General features: G+C 43.5%; 2 protein-coding genes across 2 annotated transcripts in view; one reads left to right on the top strand and one right to left on the bottom strand.

Moving 5' to 3' along the window:
• The window catches only part of cog5 (component of oligomeric golgi complex 5), a 74,220-nt gene that overhangs the window by 19,298 nt on the left and 32,293 nt on the right, over positions 1–22,629 (top strand). The window lies entirely within an intron of this gene.
• On the bottom strand, positions 5,218–20,959 carry LOC101463821 (G-protein coupled receptor 22). The gene is made up of 5 exons (XM_004573093.4): positions 20,752–20,959; positions 18,700–19,428; positions 15,913–16,057; positions 15,441–15,587; positions 5,218–12,418 (listed from the first exon to the last, which is right to left on the bottom strand). The coding sequence occupies exons 3-5, from the start codon at positions 16,033–16,035 to the stop codon at positions 11,366–11,368; spliced, it is 1,323 nt and encodes a 440-aa protein (XP_004573150.1). The 5' UTR covers positions 16,036–16,057; positions 18,700–19,428; positions 20,752–20,959; the 3' UTR covers positions 5,218–11,365.

The raw sequence follows: 22,629 nt of genomic DNA, 5'->3' as shown, positions 1-22,629 counted from the left end.
ATCACAACGTTTCCCAACCAGAAGCCGTGGGTGGATAAAACCATCCGCGACGCTCTGAGATCCCGCACCGCTGCCTACAACACGGGACTCACGACGGGGGACATGGACCCGTACAAAGCCGCGTCATATAACGTGCGGAGGGCGGTGAAAGAGGCGAAGCAGCGCTACGGGAGGAAACTAGAGTCACAACTCCAACAGAGTGACTCTAGGAGCCTGTGGCGGGGACTAAGGACAATAACGGACTATAAAGCACCAACAACCGGTATGACGAACGCGGCCGTGACTCTGGCAGACGAGCTGAACACTTTCTATGCTCGCTTCGAGGCTGCAGCTAAGGACTCCAACAATGCTAGTGTTAGCGGCGCTAACGGCTGCAGACAGGAAGATACTGCCAGCACCGGAAACGTGCCCGTCATCTCCGAGCATGAAGTAAGGAGAGCCTTCAAGAGAGTGAACACCAGGAAAGCAGCAGGACCAGACGGCATCCCAGGTCGTATCCTAAGAGACTGCGCATACCAGCTAGCTCCTGTGTTCACTGAGATATTCAACATCTCTTTACCTCAGTCGGTGATCCCCACATGCTTCAAAGAGTCCATCATTGTTCCTGTCCCGAAGAAACCCCACCCTGCTTCTCTCAATGACTATCGCCCTGTAGCCCTCACCTCAGTAGTGATGAAGTGCTTTGAACGCCTGGTCAGAGACTTCATCATTTCTTCACTACCAGACACACTAGACCCACTACAGTTCGCTTACCGTCCAAATCGTTCCACAGACGATGCCATCTCTCATCTCCTCCACACATCACTCACTCACTTAGACACTAGAAGGGGGAATTATGTTAAAATGCTCTTCATAGACTACAGCTCTGCATTTAACACCATAATTCCCTCCACACTCACCACCAAGCTGGAGCATCTGGGACTCAGCTCATCTATGTGTCAGTGGATCTCCAACTTCCTAACTGGCAGACCACAGGCAGTAAGGATGGGCGGACATGTCTCAGCCTCCACCACTCTCAGCACTGGAGCCCCCCAGGGGTGTGTTCTGAGCCCCCTGCTGTACTCTTTGTACACATATGACTGTGTGGCCACTACCAGCTCCACCACCATCATCAAGTTTGCTGACGACACCGTCGTGGTGGGCCTGATCTCTGATAACAACGAGACGGCCTACCTGAAGGAGATTAGGAATCTGGAGAACTGGTGCCAGAGGAACAACCTCCTTCTAAACGTCAGTAAGACAAAGGAGCTGATAGTGGACTTCAGCACTAAGCAGGAGAGGAACTACCAGACCCCCGTCATCAACGAGTGCCCAGTGGAGAGAGTGGACAGCTTCAAATACCTCGGAGTTCACATCACGCAGGACCTGTCATGGTCCTGTCACATCAACACCGTGGTGAAAAAGGCCCGACAGCGTCTCTACCACCTCAGACGCTTGAGAGACTTCCAACTGCCCTGCAAGGTGCTCAGGAACTTTTACTCGTGCACCATAGAGAGCATCCTGGCGGGAAACATCTTAACCTGGTTCGGGAACAGCACCATGCAGGACAGACGAGCTCTACAGAGGGTTGTGCGGTCAGCTGAGCGCACCATCCGCTCCGAGCTCCCTGACCTGCACTCAATCTACAGCAGGCGGTGCCGGACCAAGGCCAGGAAGATCGTGAAGGACCTCAGCCATCCCAACAACAGACTGTTCTCTCTGTTGAGGTCAGGAAAGCGATTCCGCTCCCTGAAGACCAACACAGAGAGACTGAGGAGGAGCTTCTTCCCGCAGGCGATACGGTCTCTCAATCACACCACCACACAGTACTGACCCACACATATGGTTCTTACACACACACTGGACTTTCTGGACTTTGTTTTTGCACAACACTGGTCACTATATTCTTCATTTCCGGTTAATACTTGTACAGCTGCTGTTATTGTGTATATATTTATTTATATTTAGATTTCTTCATACATTCTTATATAGTTCTATATTGTGTATTTTGTTGTACAGTTATTTTATTTTCAACTTTAATTTATATATTTTATCTTATCCTTCCCAGTTAAATTTACCCTTCATTCTAATTTGTGTTGTACAGTTATTTCATTTTTAACCTTAATTTATATTTTATTCCTTCCTAGTTAAATTTACCCTTTTTAATTTTTCATATTTATTTCCTATCTTATTCATAGCCTTTTCCTTTTTTGTTTTCTTTAGGTCACGAGCAGTTGTCCAAGCATTTCACTACATATCGTACTGTGTATGACTGTGTACGTGACAAATAAAATTTGAATTTGAATTTTTAATGCGCTTATGCCGTCAATGTCATTTTAATGAGATTAACGCTGACAGCACTACTTTGCATACATCAGCAAAGCGTCCTCGCGATGCTGGAAGCAGGCTCAGTGCCAATATCCGTGCCCACACCTCTGTTCAGAGCCCTAAACACACTCAGTGCATGGAGGCTTTGGCTATTTTTCACAGAGCTCTATGAAATGGCTCTTTAGTTTGCAAATACACTGCACACTTTTTGCATGCGCCTCCAGTCAAACCTTCTTTCTGGCTCTTGGTTGAAAACTTTCTGTTGTGTTGTCTGTCTTTCTTCAGTTTTTTATAAAGCACCTTTCCCAGAAAAATTCAAAGTGCTTGACACCAAGATGAAAAGCAAAATAATAATTGAAAAAAGACATGCATGAACAATAAGACACACTTAATTACCCAGATGTCTGTGTTTATTCCCACCTAGTTGTTTTATAAAAAAACTTCCCTGATTTGGTGAAACATGGGAATGAAGGAAAGTCATTCCAGAGCCATCACTCCAAAGGTGCCATCTGTATGTTTCAAAGTGGATACTACACACTAACAGTAATCTTGGTGTTGTACTTTGGGATTTCACTCTCTTCACAGGCCACTCGTTTGCTTCTGATGCCAGGAGGGCTTCCCATCATAAAATACTTTGAGCGTCTGAGCTGGAAGCTGTTGCTCACAGTTTGGCCTTGTTCAGAGACATGGAGTCCCAACTAAGGCCCCTTGTTGTTCAGTTCAGTAGAGTAAACTGTGCTTTGAACTCTGTGATTTGTTAGTGGGTGAAGGATATCATAGATCTGATAAGCTGTGAGCCATGAGGTTGACCCCAGGTTGTTTAATGCCCACCCCCAGCATGGGCATACCTGACTGATGACAGTGGTTTCACCGGAAACCTCTACTGATAATGACCCACACCCTTTTTCACACCTTAGCTCATGTGATGAGGAGTGTTATCAATAGTGGGTCAATGACCCTCTTAAGTCAATTTATTTATAAGCACATTTAAAACCTACACAGGTTGACCAAAGTGCTGTACAGAGTGAAAAATAAAGAAGCAAGACACAAAAGCTAAACACCTGGGTCACAATTAAAAGCTAGAGAGTAAAGATGTGTCTTCAGACGGGTTTTAAAAATGTCGAGTGTTGGAGAGATCTTTATTTGAAGAGGCAGACTGTTCCAAAGTTTAGGTGCAACAATCACAAATCTCGGTCTCCTCTGTGTTTCAGTCTGCTTCTAGTAACAATCAGAATCAACTTATCAGCTGACCTGAGAGTTTGGTTTGGAGTATGTTTGGTTAAAAGAACAGAGAGGTACAAAGGAGCTAATCTATTTTAGAGAGTTAAAAACGAGCAATGAAATCTTACAGTTGATTCTATAACGTTCTGGAAGCAGAGTGTAAACGAGCCAAGACTGGGGAAATATGATGGTGTTTACGTGTGCCTGGCAGGAGTTGGGCTGCAGCGTTCTTAACAATATGAAGAAGAGAGAGCAGAGCCTGGCTGATACCAAAATACAGACTATTGCAGTGGTCGAGCCTGGGTGAGAAGATGTTCTTAGCAAGGGCCCTCAGCTGAAAGAAGATGGCTCTTACAACAGAATTTATTTGTTTCTCAAATGAAAATCTGCCATCAAAGAACAGAGTTTTCCAAAGGGCCAAGGTCACCCTTAAGAGAGGAACGAGGGTCAGGAGGTCCAAATAGTTCAATCTCGGTTTTTTGATCATTCAAAATCAAAAAATTCATTGCCTACCGTGATTTTAATGTTGTCAAGGCGATACGTGGGACTGTCCACCATTTGGACTTAGAACTGAGGAAGCTTCTCAAATGAGACGTGAACCGTCTTCAAGAAGTCCAGTCGCTTTTCTTTCCAAGTTCCTCAGATTTTAAAGTTTTAATTCTCTCTGTGGTCACAAAAGTGGCCTTTAGACCCTGATGCCCTCTGTCAGCACTCCATCACAGCCTTGTGCTGATTCTCCCAGTTGTAATTGTAGCTGCGTAGGCCTGTGTGACCTTCTAGTGTCACAAGAGAAAAAGTGATAATGAAGCATTTCATGTAACTGCCATCAGTTATCTATGTGCTACACTACTCTTAGTTATCACAGGGCATTAAGCGATACAGAACAGGTTCACAAGGACAAGTATTTTCAGCTGCCTGTGACCACTTCTCATACCACACTCACATATGTAAACACACACTCAACTCACAAATTCCATCGGCTGCAAAGAGCTGTTAAATTGGGTCAGAGTCCTCAGTGCTCTCCAACACGGCAACACATTTGTATCGGTGGTCTCAGTTTGTGCTGTCTGCTCTAACAGAAGGTTGCCTTCCAACAACTAAGTCAGCTTTACTAAATTCCTTTTGTTTTGGTTGTGCTTCACACTCCTGGGTCCGGGAATCACTTTGGTTGGACTAAAGAGGGTTGTCTTGTGATTTGCAAGGCACTTTTACAGCATGTAAGGCATGCGCACTGTACCTAAATAATTTATATAATTTACTTTATAGTGCTTTTCTACCCGATCTGACCACTATAAGCACTTTGATACAACTTGCCTCATTCACACAAGCGCTTTTTCATATGTTTTTTCTATGCAAGTGCTTTCTATCTAAGAACACATTCATACTCTGACGGATGCATCGGAGGGCAACTGGAGTTAGTGTTTTGCCCAAGGCTATGTGGGGATCAAACCATCAGCCTTCTGATTAATAGATGACCTGCTATACCTCCTGAGCCACTGAGAAACAATGGTTTGGTCTCTAAAACGGTTGTTTTAGAGAATGAGTAGTTGAGTCAATAGATTTGAAGCCTTTGCATCATTTCCAGAAAAATCTAAAAATAGGAATTTGATGAAGGGTGAGGGAGGAAGTGAAGGAGAAATGATATTTCGCTTGTCACGCTTGCTCCAGGTGGAAAATCACCAGGCGTACTGCCACTTGTTGTGTAGTTTATTACAAATGGTAACAAACAATATCAAGGTATGAACAGAACAGATGTTCTTCTCATACTGTATTACCAGAAAATAACAAACACTGCTGCTTAGATGAGCATTTATTGACTAAATTGTCCTTGGCACTCCACAACATTTCACAGCACATACCAATATGTTACTCTCTTCGTGTATCTATGATGCCTATCTTGAGAATTTTCTTTTGCACTGAGATAAGAAAAACAAAAAACGATATGCAGTTCTTAAACTCAAGCTACTGGTGATTTCCCTTATGACATGTGATGTGTATACAAAATATACAAAACCCTTCTTTTTTTCTGTTTATTCCTTTGTTTTCAGGGGACATGAACTCATTGGCTTATCTGAAGTTGGCATATTAGTTTATATTTCAGGTAGCTCACTAAATACAAACTATATTGCCAAAAGTATTTGTTTCTCATGTTTAGCTGTTTTCCACTTTTTCTTTGGTCATTTTAGCCTTTTTGGCCAGGGTGAAGGGAGTACCTGCCATCAAACATGAAGACAGCCGCATGTAACTACGACGGTGTTTGCTAGTTCACCTTACATGCATTAATGTAATAACGTGGTTAGCCTACTCAACGTAAATTACACACGAACAACATTAAGCTACTCATGCAGAGAAGAACGGCTGCTGCTGCATCATCATCCGTCATCATTTCTGCTACACTGGCAGGGCTAGGGGCCAGGACTCTCCTCTTCGGGTTCTTGGGGGATGTTGCTAACTCTGGGTCCGATAACAGGCACCACACCTGCACTCGGTGTGAGGTCTCGCAGCAAGCTATCAAATACGGTGCATTTCTCGGCTTTTAACAAAACGCTATGCGTCGCCAGGCGTTTCATCAGATTCGAGGTGTTACCTCCTTTGCACAGTATCAGCTTAAAGCACTTGTTGCTGCTGAGTTTGCATCTTTTGCTGTGAAGTACAGCCAGACTTTTGACCGCTTTGCCTTGGGCATTTTTAATCTGTAGCTCTGCTCTAAAAGAACTTACATACCTGGGCCTGCCGACTATCCTTGGAAAGGTAAAATGATTGGCTAAAATCCAAAGTGTATGACATCTCAGGGAAATAAAGCACCGAAATGTGCGCTGCTTTTCGGTCTGGTTACTACTGTTTATGTCAGAACCGGTGCGATACCGGTACCCATCCCTACTCGGGGCCTGGGCCGGACTTCTGAAAAACAATCCCTCACCCCAATTCCTTCACTCAACTTTACACTTGGCCCTGTAGAGTCAGACAAGTGCCATTCTCCTGACAACCACCAAACCAGGACTTGTCCATTGGATTGCCAGGTGGGAAAGTGAGATTCTGCACTGTAAAGAAGTGAAGGACTCTCTAGAGTCCAGTAGTGCCATGCTTTACACCACTACAATCAATACTTTGCATTGCACTTGGTGATGTAAGGCTTGGATGCAGCTGCTCGTCCATGGAAATCCATTCCATGAAGAACTCTACACACTGTTCTTGAGCTCATCTGAAGGCCACAGGAAGTTTGGAGGTCCGTAGAAACTGAGTCTGCAGAAAGTTGGCGACTTCTGTGTACTATGCGGCATCCGCTGACCGCATTCTGTGATTTTACATGGTCTACCTATGATCTACATTAAGTAGCTGTTGTTCCACTTTGCTATAATACAATACCACTAACAGTTGACTTTAGAATATTTGGTAGTGAGAAGATTTCACAACTAGACATGTTGCACAGGTAGTACCCTATCACACTACCATGCTGGAATTCACTGAGCTCCAGAGAGCAACCTTTTCTTTCACAAGTAATTGTGGAAAGCAATCTGCATGCCTAGGTCCTTGGGCTTATGTACCTGCGGTCATGGAAGTGATTGGAACACCAGAATTTTATGATTTGAATAGGTGAGTAACTTTGCCAAACAATTATTAATCAACAATCAAAAGACCCAGAGACAGTTTTAAATCATTTGAAAGGCTGACACTTAGCTTTGTCTGCCCTTCGTTGGAAAATGAGATCTTGTTCTGACATATGGCATAGAGACTGAACATTTTACAGTGTTTCCAGAAAACCCTCTCTTGTCTGATCATTTTCTAATGGTATATAAATTTACAATAATGGGTTACATAGCAGTGGGGAATACATTTGATCAGAGTAGATGTCTTTCACAAAGTGCTGTAACTAAGTTTAAGGATATAATCTTAATCTTAATATTAATAATATAATTATCTTCCTCAATGCTCTGTACCAACATGTTGCAGAGTGGGAGTAGTAGTGGTAGTGTCGCCACACAGGTCCATTATCTTTTTTTTAATATTTTTACTTCTTCCCTGCATACAACTTTAGCTCCTGTGAAAACTAAGGTCTCTAATCAGAAGTACCTGACTCCGTGGTATAATTCTCAAACACGTAGCCTAAAGCAGATAACTCGTAAGCTGGAGAGGAAATGGCGTGTCATAAATTTAGAGGATCATCATTTAGCCTGGAGAAATAGTTTGTTGCTTTATAAGAAAGCCCTCCGCAAAGCCAGAACATCTTACTATTCATCACTGATTGAAGACAATAAGAACAACCCCAGGTTTCTCTTCAGCTCTGTAGCCAGGCTGACAAACAGTCAGAGCTCTGTTGAGCCAACCATCCCTTTAACGTTAACTAGTAATGACTTCATGAACTTCTTCACAAATAAAATTTTAACCATTACAGAAAAAATTACCAATAATCATCCCACAGATGTAATATTATCTACAGCTACTTTCAGTACCATTGATATTCATTTAGACTCTTTTTCTCCAATTGATCTTTCTGAGTTAACTTCAATAATTACTTCCTCCAAACCATCAACGTGTCTTTTAGACCCCATTCCTACAAAACTGCTCAAAGAAGTCCATCCATCCATCCATCTTCATCCACTTTATCCGGGGCCGGGTCGTGGGGGCAGCAGCCTAAGCAGAGAAGCCCAGACCTCCCTCTCCCCAGCCACCTCCTCCAGCTTATCCGGGGGGACACCAAGGCGTTCCCAGGCCAGCCGAGAGATATAATCTCTCCAGCGTGTCCTGGGTCTGTCCCGGGGCCTCCTCCCGGTGGGACATGCCCGGAACACCGCGCCCAGGAGGCATCCTTGTCAGATGCCCGAACCACCTCAGCTGGCTCCTTTCGATGTGGAGGAGCAGCGGCTCTACTCTGAGCCCCTCCCGGATGGCCGAACTTCTCACCCTATCTCTAAGGGAGAGGCCAGCCACCCTTCGGAGGAAGCTCATTTCTGCCGCTTGTATCCGCGATCTCGTTCTTTCGGTCACTACCCACAGCTCGTGGCAATAGGTGGGGGTAGGGACGTAGCTCAACCGGTAAATTGAGAGCTTCGCTTTTACACTCAGCTCCCTCTTCACCACGACGGACCGGTGCAGCGTCCGCATCACTGCAGCCGCCGCACCAATCCGTCTGTCAATCTCCGGCTCCCTTCTCCCATCACTCCGAGGTACTTGAACTCCTCCACTTGGGGCAGGAACTCATCCCTGACCCGAAGTGGGCACTCCTCCCTTTTCTGGCTGAGAACCATGGCCTCAGATTTGGAGGTGCTGATCCTCATTCCCGCTGCTTCACACTCGGCTGTGAACCGTTCCAGTGCGAGCTGGAGGCCCTCACCCGATGAAGCCAACAGAACCACATCATCCATGAAAAGCAGAGATGAGATTCTGAGGCCACCAAAGTGAAAGCCCTCCGCCACTTGGCTGCGCCTAGAAATCCTGTCCATAAAAATTATGAACAGAATCGGTGACAAAGGGCAGCCCTGGCGGAGCCCATCACCCACCGGGAACGAGGCCAATTTATTGCCGGCAATGCGAACCAAGATCTTGCAACAGTTGTATAGGGATTGAATGGCCCGTAGCAATGGGCCAGACACCCCATACTCCCGCAGCACCTCCCACAGGACACCCCGAGGGACACGGTCGAATGCCTTCTCCAAGTCCACAAAACACATGTAGACTGGTTGGGCAAACTCCCATACACCCTCAAGTATCCCTGAGAGGATAAAGAGCTGGTCCAGTGTTCCGCGACCAGGACGAAAACTGCATTGTTCCTCCTGTATCCGAGGTTCGACTAGCGGACGGACTCTCCTTTCCAGCACCCTGACATAGACTTTCCCAGGGAGGCTGAGTGTGATCCCCCTGTAGTTGGAACACACCCTCTGGTCCCCCTTCTTAAAGATGGGGACCACGTGGTCTGCCAGTCCAGGGGTACTGCCCCTGATTTCCGAGCAACATTGTAGAGGCGTGTCAACCAGGACAGCCCTACATGTCCAGAGCCTTCAGGACCTCGGGGCGGACCTCATCAACACCAGGGGCTCTGCCACCAAGGAGTTGTTTAACTGCCTCAGTGACCTCGCCTCCAGAAATTGACGGGTCATTCCCCTCATCCCCAGACTCTGCTTCCTCCTCGGAAGACGCATCAGTGGGATTATGCAGGTCCTCGAAGTATTCCTTCCACCGCCTGACAATTTTCTCAGTCGAAGTCAGCAGCGCTCCGCCAGCACTATACACAGTGCAGGTAGAGCACCGCTTTCCCCTCCTGAGACGCCTGACGGTTTGCCAGAATCTCTTCGAGACAGTCCGAAAGTCTTTTTCCATGGCCTCTCCAAACTCCTCCCACACCCGAGTTTTTGCTTCAGCCACTGCCCGCGCCGCGTTCTGCTTGGCATGTCGGTGCCTGTCGGCTGCCTCCGGAGTCCCACAGGCTAACCAAGCCCGATGGGACTCCTTCTTCAGCCTGGTGGCTCCCTTCACCTCTTGTGTCCACCTGGCGTCCTCAAAGAAGTCCTGCCATTAATTAATGCTTCAATCTTAAATATGATCAACCTATCTCTAATAATCGGCTATGTACCACAGGCCTTCAAGCTGGCTGTAGTTAAACCTTTACTCAAAAAGCATCTCTAGACCCAGCAGTCTTAGCTAATTATAGGCCAATCTCCAACCTTCCTTTCATATCAAACATCCTTGAAAGAGTAGTTGTCAAACAGCTAACAGATCATCTGCAGAGGTTTATTTGAAGAGTTTCAGTCAGGTTTCAGAGCTCATCACAGCACAGAAACAGCTTTAGTGAAGGTTACAAATGATCTTCTTATGGCCTCTGACAGTGGACTCATCTCTGTGCTTGTCCTGCTAGACCTCAGTGCAGCGTTCGATACTGTCGACCATAATATCCTATTAGAGCGATTAGAACATGCTGTAGGTATTACAGGTACTGTGCTGCAGTGGTTTGTATCATATCTATCTAATAGACTCCAGTTTGTGCATGTAAATGGAGAGTCCTCTTCACACACTGAGGTTAATTATGGAGTTCCACAGGGTTCAGTGCTAGGACCAATTCTGTTTACATTATACATGCTTCCCTTAGGCAGCATCATTAGAAGACATAGCATACATTTACACTGCTATGCAGATGACACCCAGCTCTATCTGTCCATGAAGCCAGATAACACACACCAATGAGTTAAACTGCAGGAATGTCTTAAAGACATAAAGACCTGGATGGCCGCTAACTTTCTGCTTCTTACTTCAGATCAAACTGAGGTTATTGTACTCGGCCCTGAAAAGCTTAGAAATATGGTATCTAACCAGATTCTTACTCTGGATGGCATTACCTTGGCCTCCAGTAACACTGTGAGGAACCTTGGAGTCATTTTTGACCAGGACATGTCCTTCAACGCACCTATTAAACAAATATGTAAGACTGCGTTCTTCCATTTGTGCAACATCTCTAAAGTTAGAAATATCCTGTCTCAGAGTGACGCTGAAAAACTAGTTCATGCATTTATTACTTCCAGGCTGGACGACTGTAATTCATTATTATCAGGAAGTCCTAAAAACTCCCTGAAAAGCCTTCAGCTGATCCAAAATGCTGCAGCAAGAGTCAGACTAGAAAGAGAGAGCAGATTTCTCCTGTATTGGCTTCCCTTCATTGACTTCCTGTTAAATCCAGAATTGAATTCTTTGTTGATAATATGGAATATTTTTGGCAATATAGTGTAAGCATTCCATTGTTTAATCAGCACACCATTTTAGCTTTAGTTTTTCTCCCCTGTTCCATCTCCATCTCCCTTTTAGCAATATATTGTATATATTTGACATATTTACATTTGAGCTAGCCCCATTACTCTGCGTCCTGTGAACATAGACATTTTTGTCTGGCATCTGTGTCCTCAAAGGTGACCTTCTTGTTTCTCCTGGGGTCGATCCATGAGTTATGTATGACCACATTGTTTGGTGTAGGGTCAGCTTCAACAACAGACACCACCCTCTTCTTCATCTTGCTCTTCAAAACCTTTTGGAACTTCTGCCGGGTGAAGGCGTAGAGGAGTGGGTGAAAGATGGTGGTTCCATAGGCCATTACCAAGAAACCCAGGCGGAGGCGATCAGCCAGATCACTGGGTCCAGTACTGAGGATGATCGTGTTGAGTACAGTTATTGGAGTCCAACAAAATAAGAACGTGGAAATGATGAGAAGAGACATTCTGAAGACTCGTTTCTGCCTCTCCCTTCTCTCTCGATGACGTTTTACGGCTCGTCTTAGTGCAATAATCACAGACACTGATGCTCGCATGCCCAAAGGTGCATTTCCACCTGCCCTGACACCTGTACTGCTCTGTGAAACCTCAGTTGACTCTGCTTGTGTTGCAGTGCTAAGAGAGATGGTGTTTTTGCTCTTTTGCTTCTTTTTAGGCAAGTTGTTCTGAAACCGTGTTCCAATGCGAATGTTAAGAGCCTGAAGAATCTTGTAGTAAGTCACCAGCATTACAACAGCTGTGAAAAAGAATATAGGAATCTGTGCTAGCAAGTGATAGTACAGACCCACCTCTGTGTAGTACTCATTTGTATGAGGTACAGTCACCACTGTAGTCTGGTTCAAAAGATATGAACTGGATCTGATAAAGAAGCCCACTTCCATGAATGGAACGAGGAAACTGAAAAAGGATAAAGCCCAGATGGATCCCAGCAGAACCACAGCTCGGCCCATTGTAAGCACACGGTTCGCTGGACGTACTGAGATGTCATAACGGTCCACGGTGATGGCTAGGACATTAGCGGCGGTTGCTACACTCGTGAAGGAGACGCAGGCTTCATGGAAGCAGCACATCATGGCTGTGTCCACCTCCAGTGGAATCAGAATCACCATAGTTGTCAGTGGGATGCAGCACACGCATATCTGGAAGTAGAGACGGAGACAGATCATGTCCCAAATGCAACATGTTTGATTTTATTTCATGTATTGGTTAAAGGCAGGCTTATTGAATTTATTCTTTAATTTTTTCCTCCAAGTCCAGTTTTTATCCCTCGGCTGTAAAAGGCTGATGAGTTATTGTTGAGCGGGCAACCAACTTTCTGAATCCGATAGCTTGAGAAAGAAGCCACGTAGGATTGTAAAATTCATACCATAGGCACAACTGTTAAACCTCTCAGATGAGCTCAAATTTCAGTGACCTCGACCTTAAGGTCGAGGTCAGAGGTTTGGTTTCCTGTAAATCTTGCAATAAGATAAGAAGGAAATCATATCTATCTACTGTGAGGCTGAGGGGTAACACTGGCAGCTACCAGTATTTTTAATATGCATTTCTGTTAACTGTTTAAGTTTTTTCCCCACAGTGTTGTTTGGTATTAATTGCCTGTATTAACCTTGGTATACCTCTGCTGCTGTTGATAAACAGGAGTGGGCAGGAAGAAAAGAAACATACAGTTAAATATGACAATCAGAACTGTGCACAGCCAAACTGGGGACGAGTTTTTGATAAAGACCCTGCAATATTCGTATCGATATTGAACCGTTTGATACAGTGCTTTCGGTTCGGTACGCATATGTATCGAACAATACAAAATTTGTAATTTATTTTATCAACTTTCCTTCTGACGATGCTGTCTGTGTTGAGCGCTCAGTGAATCTGCGTTCGACTACTCCGCCTAGGCTGCACTGTCGAGCGCAGATCCACTGAGCGCTCAACACAGACAGCATCGTCAGAAGGAAGAGCGCAGTGCAAGCTAGCGAGACAGAAGTTAAGCTCTCCTTGCAACATGGCAAATTGAACCTCCCCCACCCTCATTCAGATCTGGCATTTGGAATTATTTTGGTTTTCATGTGACGCATGACTCTGAAGGTAAGCGCGTCATGGACTAAAGTAAAACGGTATGTTGGATGTGCCACGCAATGCTCAATTACATGGGTGGGAACTAGTGTGTTAGCGCAGTTAGCTTGTTAACGTGTTGGCCGTCTAGCCCCATGCACGGGGCGATCAGGGGTAGCTCGTTAACGGAGATTTGCCGTGTTGTGGCGTTAAGGTCATTTCAACGAGATTAACCTGAAAGCACTAGTGGGAACACAACGAATATGACTGCACATTTACGCCGACGACATCCTAGTGCAAAGACAAAAACAACAAGCATGCATGCTACAAACTTTAGCCGAGTCATTTAGACAGCTGTTAGCACATGATTCTCCTTATGCTGCTGAGAATATAGCCCAGAAGAAGCGGATAGTATAGCTTTTATTTTGGAAAGAGCCATTTCTCTGTAATAAACTCTCTTTTCCAAAGATGAGTGATTCCTCAATCAGATACAGGGCTTGCAATATCGCTAGCCTGACGTCCTGGGGCTAGCGATTTTTCCAGTCGGGCTACCAGAATCTCTCTGCCCTGCCTGTCGGGCTATTGTAGGAAGGAAAAATATACGTCAATGCTTTTGCATTCTTTCGGAAATGTAGCTGGGTAATTATGTCATTGGCATCGGTGAGCCACTGTCAATATGTGACATATTGAAGTCGCGTTTGAATTTGCGCTTGTTTTTTTGCTTTCACTTTGCAATCGTGCAAACTATGTATAGAGAGCGACAGCACTGATCTGTGAGTGATGATAATTTGTGCACCAATTCCTCTGACATCGTCTTATTAATCGTTAGCTTACTATGCAAACATGACAAGTGAAATCTCCCGCAGCTTAAACATGTGAGAGGTTGATCGCGCAGAGAATCGCTGAGCTTATGTGAGTCCGTGTGTAAAAGCAGCAGGATTTATATTTCAGTTCTGCTGAGCCAAATAAGACAGGTCAGGGTGAAGAAGTGACAGCCAAAGAAAAGCTTACCACAAAACGGAGAAGTTATGACAAATCAGACTATAAGGCAAAAAGAAAGTGCAGCTTTATGGTTTCATGGACAAAATAATTTCTGTGGCTGCGATATGACGAGCTAAATAACCAGGGCTGCACATAAGTGGTCCGCAGGTGCGCATTCGCTGTCAAAATAAAAAAACACGCACAAGGGTTAGGGTTAAATTTAAAAACTGTACTTTTGAGTTAAAATATATATTTATAATTTTAATAAATGACAAATTAAAAAGGCATGAACATTTTTTTCTATCGAAAAAATATCGAACCGTGACACCAAAGTATCGAACCGAACCGTGAATTTTGTGTATCGTTGCACCCCTACTGTTTACATGTGGTTTCATCTACCTGCTCAACAAAAGGTTCAGTGTCAACTTTAATTGGACAAAATGTACTGCTGCTTTCAGTCTCTGAACCTATTCACATGCTTGTAATGGAGATGCAGATATGTGCTACAAGTTTGTGTTTTTGCATGACATTTAAAAATATGGGTTTAGCGAGGTTAGTACATAGGATTTTTAAAAATACAGTATTATTAATGGGCTGACTATGATTCATCACATCCACTCCACCTGCAGGGTCTTCCCCTGTAGAGCAGTTAAACAACACTACACTCTTAGAAAACAAACATTAGTGACATAATCGTTCTCAATGATGTGAGAACCTCAGAATCGTTCAGTGGTAACCCATAGTGCTATGAAATGCCTCTTAGCAGCTGACTCTGATAGTGTTGTTAGTGGAAACGATGACTGCAGTGGAGGAAATGGCGTTGGCCTTCTTCAGAGGTCATTGGGCGCTGGAGCAGGTAACGGCAGTGTGTGCATAAATAAGAATGAGGCTAAAATGCACATTTTTGTGTTCCTCACTGTCATGTTCGCACTCAGCTTTTCATTATCTGCTGTGCTGATATTGCTTTGGTATGAGGCTGTTTATGCCTTTCTGACACATGATGGTTTGAATTGGAGCTCGTTGTTGGATTACTTGAGTTACTGATAAACCAGTTGCCTGACACAGTGAGCACGTAGTGTGATCAATGCAAGCAGAGCTGTGAAGCTGTTTTTGGCGCACATCCCTACTCACCAACACATCAACCACATGCAGGTTCATGGTGATGATGTTGGACACGGAGCTGATGAGGTTCTGCTTCATACAGTAGAGGATCAGCACAGTGAGGTTGGAGCTCAGACCCAGAATGATCTCCAACAGCAAGAAGCCTGTCAGAGAAGCCTGTCGACAGAAAGACATTGGAGGATATGAGGGCGCTTCATTGAACATTTTGTAGAAGTTAAATTACGTATTTTTTATTTGACTGTAAGCAAATATCCTACAGCTGTGTAATATTACTAATAATAGTAATAATAATAAAATGAAATTGCTGATAAAAGAAACCGATGTGAGAAGACATCAGATGTTTAAAAACAATAATATAATTTTATTACTTAAAAGCACCTATATTAGAAACATTTTATTAAAGAAGTTAAAGGAGGTCACAGAGTCTCTGATCTCCTTTTGAAGTTCAATCTAAGATGCGTCTATAAGGGTGCAGCAATACCTGGAAGCTGATGGGATATATTTCCTCAGAAGAGTTCATGTCAAGATCAGATGGGTCAGCGGTGTCAAGCACAGTCGTGTTGCTCATGGTGGCTGCAGACATCAACACTGAGGACGTGTGCATTATCTTGATAGGAGGAAGAGGCCTGAAGAGTAGTTTGCACAAACACAGACTGTTCAGAAGTGTGAAAGCTTAGTTATATGAAAGATTTGTTCAAGTGTCATCAAACCGGCAAACCCTGCAAAGGACACTGCGCTTGGTTTTAGTGAAGAATGGATCGTCTACAAGCACAAAGCTTTCCCCTTGCGTGACATTGCTACTCTTTGATCATTTAATTGTGCTTGTTGAAAATCTAATTTAAGTAATGTATACTTCACAGTGGAAACCAAGTTAAAGAAATCAGTGTTAAGCGGTCATAATTAAAGACACTATTATATCTTCAGAACTGCTTGCATGTCTTTTTCATGATGATTATTCGTTGTCTTGAAAACGTCAGAAATGGATGGGGTAAGTGTGTGATAAGATTTCAGACTGAAAGGATCATTCACCAGCAAAATGCAGGAATTCATTTAGTAGAAATTTGAAAAGGGTTCGGTAAAAACCAAAGACGGTCTTTGGATAGCTGCAGTCAAACGGGAAAGAAAACCCTGAACATCAAATACATGTGCCAATGGTTAAGGTTAGGTTAGTTTGTATTAGAACATTTCTAAGACTCCAGAAGGCTTAAAATGATTTTACCAAAGTGGAACTGGACACATGTTTGTATAAAGAGCAGTGCTTTAACCAAGAAAAGCATGTCGTTATTGGCCAGGTGTGTGAAGAGAACAGCCAGTGACCTTTTACTCGAGTGTTTTTAACATTTTTTTTGCAGTTACTGTAGTTATTTTCCATGTTTACAGCCACGCCAAGTGAAAGTAAGCTTTCCATTAGTGTAGCTGTTTAATATATAAAATATCTATAAAAACATTTATGTATATATTTGTTTTGCCTTGAACACACATTTTCATTGGTTCCACGTACACCCAGGTTCTTTAGCTTTAGGACTTGTAGTGTTCTCGTTGGGAACAAGTCAACTGTAATCGTCTAAGACCAGAGGTGGGACCAAGTCATTGTTTTGCAAGTCTCAAGTAAGTCTCAAGTCTTTATCCTCAAGTCTCAAGTCAAGTCTCAAGTAATGTCAGGCAAGTCAGAGTCGAGTCTCAAGTCACTGGTGTAAAAGTCCGAGTAAAGTCACAAGTCTGAAACTTTGAATTTCAAGTCCTTTCGAGTCTTAAAAAAAAAAAACGAAAAAAAGCATGTTGCAGTTATATGCTAAATGTAAATATTAGACCATGTAATTTTTAAATCTGTGTTTTTCTCAACACATGACAAAATAGTGAACTTAGAAAATATACACAAATTGTGAAATTGCACCTCTTTAAAATGCAGCTCAATTAAACCTAGCTCCAAGAATAATTTTCACCGACAGTTCTGAGATAAGCTGCATGTTATTCTTGGATGCGGTTGTAGGACCGGCTTTAAAATCGCATGACAAAAATATCATACACATTAAAAAAACTGCATCACCAACGGAGCCTGGACAACATTTGCTAGTTAGATGAAGTCAGCTATCTCATCGTAGCATATTTATATGCATATTTATAATCATACGGTTCTTGGAGTGAGTGCATACACTCATGAAGTTTAGTAACTTCAGGTCACTGCAACAAGCCCAGGTACAGTTTACCGACGGATGGGTGCAGGACCTTGAAATGCACCGTGTAGAACGAAAGACCATCGTACGTATCATAAGTTTACCAGTCTCACAAATCGTCGTCATAAATACACATTCGTTAACCGTTTATTAATATAACCTTTGAGCTCAACGGTAATTAATTAGCAGTGGAAATAATTTCTGGTAGCATCACAGAAATGTAGCAGTGACAATAATACTGTATGCTGTAATCGCACTGGGCAATTAGTGATACAAAAACCTGTTTTATCCTGTGAATAAAAGTACATGTTTTTGTCAATGTACCATAATAACAGAAGCGAAACGCAATATTGTGTCAGGACAATTCACTATTTATGCACAATAAATAAAGGAGCATAGCGCGACCATTTCTGTTCAGCGCCAGACTTGTAACCTATATCACCAATTATGTTAAGAAAAATGACGCATTAACTACAACAGCAGACTGACCTTCGTGTAAATGCTTGGAGCAGACTAACCTGTGAGCTGGAGTGTTCTAGGACGTTATATTTGATCTTTGAATGGCTGCAATCCAGGCCATCCGTCGCGTCTTTGTTACTTCGGAAACACGGCTCGAACAATTTCTCTTCAACGACGTAATCCGATAAAACCGATCTCTTTACCCGTCGGCTTCCCGTGGCTGTCATGCGACCGGCTATTGCAGTTAATAATACAACAGCTTCTTGACATTTTTGTGTTTCTTTTTATCGCTGTATAACTGATTTTAATTGAAAGCCTGCGTGCGCTAGTACCGCTTGCCACGAGTTCCCAGAATCCTTTGCGGTTCTACCCGTGAATGACGTTACATTTTCAATCTCTATATAATATGCGTGTTAAATTTTATATTTGGGGTAAAATATCAAGTCTTTTCAAGTAAACCGGTTCAAGTCCAATTCAAGTCCCAAGTCATTGGTGTAAAAGTCCAAGTCAAGTCACAAGTCTTACAACATTTTTTCAAGTCAAGTCTAAAGTCATAAAATTAATGACTCGAGTCCAAGTCATGTGACTCGAGTCCACACCTCTGTCTAAGACTGACACGAGAGGTTTAAACTCACCACTTCCTCCTAGCAGTGTCCTCTCCAGCTTAGCAGTATTAGAAGCATGTTGGACCACTCCACTGTCTCCGGACTTGGTAAAGTTCATTTGTTTGATCCATCTCTTTTGCAGCTTTTGATGTTCAGGGATACTGGTTCCAGTTATCCAGTGGTAAAAGTCTGTGCAGTGCACACCCACCCCTCTTCGGGGTGCATGTGATTTGCACCAGTGAACTAACATCAATGGCGTCTTTCATGTAAAGCTCTGTCCTGTCATTGTCCGTTGTGCTTAAACTGTTGCCTCCAGTGTCATCTCTGCCTGAAAATGATGCCAGCACCAAAACAATCCTCCTCTCTGCTCTGCTTCCAGCTTTTCAGGACATATTCAGCTTTTGACCTTTGGAGATTATGAAAGTCCCGTTAGGGGCTAACGCACCTGTGAGACTTTGTCAGGTTCTCGTGTTCTGCACAACACTGAAAGGAGAAGGTTGAAAATGGGGGGAAGGAAGGTTGTTTGATTGTTGCTCTGAACTTTAGAGGCCTGTGGTCCAAGGGCAGGGAGTGTTGCACCAAGGTCAGCACCGAGATAGTCACACATGCACAGAGAGTCCTTATATACCAGTCGGACTAACGGAGTCCATCCACTGATTTATCATTCATAGACTGGAAGAACTGATTGAAGCAGAGAATTTTGCCATGTCCCTCTGTCATCAGGATTTGTGCTCCTCCTCAGTCAAATTCCATATGACCCTAGGGCAGGAAAAGGTGAAATATTTTTTATTAGGAAATGTTTTCCTCCTGGTCTGGATGTCACATCACATCTCTATCATTTAACTCAACTGGTTGATCATCCTCTAACACATGGCCTGGTCCCTCTGCCGTCTTCTTCATGTGCACAGTCTGCATTTAATCAGTTTTTGATGCCTTGCCTTTTGTCTTTGATGGTTCTCATCATGTGGTGTTCACAAAATGAGTGCTGAATACTGCGAGCTGGTTCTCTGCAGTACAACCAAGGCGACTGTTGTTGAGGTTTGGCACTGTATACATAAAACTGAATTTAATTCATGTGTATGAAACGACACTGATGGGTCAAAAACAGAGCACACATCGGTTTGTCACCACATGACTATATCTGAACTTAAACTGTCTGGTCTTAATCGGATCAGATAATTCCTGATAGAGATCCAAATTTCCCTACAGTTGAGTGGTCAAAGGAGCTTCTTCAGTTCCTTAGAACTGAAGAAGCTCCTTAGACTACGATGACCTGGATGACTGAGAACCTTCACAGACCTACAGTTGAGTAATTGAACTTTGAATGAATTAAATTGTACTCACAAAAAATCTAATCTAAAACCAGAAATGATGGCATCATGCCACACCTGGTCCAATATTCCTCATGTAAATGTAGGATTCATACATTTCTGAAAACATTACTGGAGCCAACAGTGCATGCGCCATTTTGATTATTCTAAAAGATTAAAAATACCTAAATGTATAAATCTGGTGTCTTCACTGATTAAAAACAGGGTAAATTTCAGGTACATCAGTATTTTTGCACATTGAACAAATAATAAGTGTTAGCTGCAGCACATCTGTGTGCTGTGAGCTCAGACTTTTCGTCAACACGTTTGTCCCCAAGCAGAGTTCAACACCTTCATTTGCTGTAGTGTAATCTTAAAAATGCCCCTTTGAGAACACAAAATTACTCTTTTATTTAAGCTCATATTATCTGTGACATGATAAGGTTTGTCCTACTGACCTCAGCCTAAAGACGCATGTAAATGAGTTTGGTGTTGTATCAGCATTTTGTTGTGTCCATCTCCTCAGGGGGCAGCAAAGTCGCTGCATTTATCTTATAAGAAGTGTTTGTTGCTGCTTGCCAGCCGCTCATTTGGTCTAATTATTCTCCGCTCGGAATAATCACTGCTGGAAAATCGTGACTCACAGCTCAGCAACATGTCAGCACGCTGTGTGTGTTTATCTACAAATGAATTCCTTTTACGGTGCAGCACATTCACATGCTGTCAGAGCAGCACTATATGATGATGATGATGATGATGTGCATTAGTTTACCTGCTGAGATCATCTCTCAGTGATCCTTCATCCTCAGGTGAGGTAGTGCAGTGGCCTCAGGTGATGTGAGGTTCAGCTCAGTAGTCCGTCGTGCAGCGATCACACTGTTGAATCCTTTCTGGGTGGAAATCTGTCTGCATGCAACTCCAGAGAGAGAGCGAGGGACTCGTAAGACCACAGCCCTGCCTCCCCCTCTCTCTGCGCTCTGCTTCGCTTCTTCTGTCAGCCTGTCTCCGTTTCCACCTCTAGTAGCCCATCCCACTCATCCACTGCTCCCGCCCCCTCCATCACCCCCCACCATCAAACCATCTTTTCCTGCTCTTTTTTTTCTTTTTGCTCTTTTGCGCTTAACTAATTGGGTTTACAAAGCAGACGTTCTCCTAATGTTTTTCCCGCTCTCATGCTTTGTTTCTTCCTGTACTGTATATGTGTTTTGAGCTGCTTGTAATAAGTTTCCAGCATGCAGGAGTCATTGTTTGTTTCCCTTTTCTTCTGCACCATCTCCCCATAAGTTTGTTTGCCCTCATTAAAGCAGTGGCCATGACGATACCAACGACAGCATCTTTCCTGTCAGGACTTTGGCCACTCCTCCGGTGTTTGTGTTTGCAAAGCACCTGCCCGATGCTGCATGCTTAATTGTCCCGATCTGGCTACCATTCAAGTAGCTGCGGTGTTGCCCTTATTGCTCGCCGTGCGTATCTGCGGCGTAGCTCGCGAGTGCACTAATTAGAGCTACTTGTCATTGGCATGGCAACAACAGCACCACCAGACAAAGCCAACCCCGACACGTTGGATCAGAATTCAGATCAGGACCGTGTCTGTTTTGTGTAGGGTGAACATGATTTTTCACTACATCTGGCTGCTGCTCTTCATCTGTTTATTCAAGAAATGTAACAGGGATGATGGTCTCTGCAGTCCACCTGTTCTCAGCCACATCAGGTGTTTAGCAGGAGAGAGATGGCCGACCCCGGGGTTATGAAGAGGAACTGAATACAGGCTTTTTCTCTGATGACAATTTACATGAAATGTGAGAGAAAACAATGGAAGGAGACCGAACACAAACATTTCTGCTCAGTTTAAACTCTTATGCTGCTCTAAGCACGGCAGAGCTCATAAATGTAGTGACACGTCGTCTCCACTATTTCAAACAGACGTGCACATTGAAAGCAAAAGTGTGTTTTCAGGAATACACAACCAACTTTGTGTGACAAATGTCATATTAACAGACACTGACGTTAGGCTTCAGAGGGAGAGTCTCATTTTTATTGCCAAGAGTCCAAGCTTCACACATTTGGTTTACAAATAATGCCGGTGCACAAATACTTCACACACAAATCCAACAGTCATCCCTGAACAACTTCAGAGCTCGCTCCATCTTTGAAACTGCAGAGGAAGCAGGTAAGCACTAAATAACATCCAAACATCCTAGTTTTGTGTGAAAACAAGAATATTTTGATGAGTATAGAGGTATATCTTTGAACTGTCTCCCCATCTCGCTCATCCTCATGAACACCCCCAGTTGCTTTTTTATTATTATTATTATTATTGTTAAGAACAGCTTTTTATCTTGTGTGTTTATATGAGAACACCCACCAGCCAAATATACGGTTCTTTAAGTGCAAACCTATTCAGATTAATTTCACGGGTAATGAATTTCTTTGGTTTTATTATGTATTTATTTGAAATGCTTAGGATGTATGAGGGAGAGCTAATACCCAAAGATTAGAGATCATTGACATTGTGCCTTTAAGCAAATGGACAAACAGAAGGACTAGTTGTGATAGCCTTGAGCTCAGCAGCTGCACAGTCTCTGTGCTTCTTTACGTGCTGTGTTTACAAAGATGTTTCAGGCATTCTTCTTCTTGAAAGCTAAAAATA

Source organism: Maylandia zebra, linkage group LG17 (assembly GCF_041146795.1).
Source record: "Maylandia zebra isolate NMK-2024a linkage group LG17, Mzebra_GT3a, whole genome shotgun sequence".
Taxonomy (NCBI): domain Eukaryota; kingdom Metazoa; phylum Chordata; class Actinopteri; order Cichliformes; family Cichlidae; genus Maylandia; species Maylandia zebra.
The sequence above is the reverse complement of the archived record's forward strand: the minus strand, read 5'-3'. Positions and strand labels throughout refer to the sequence as shown.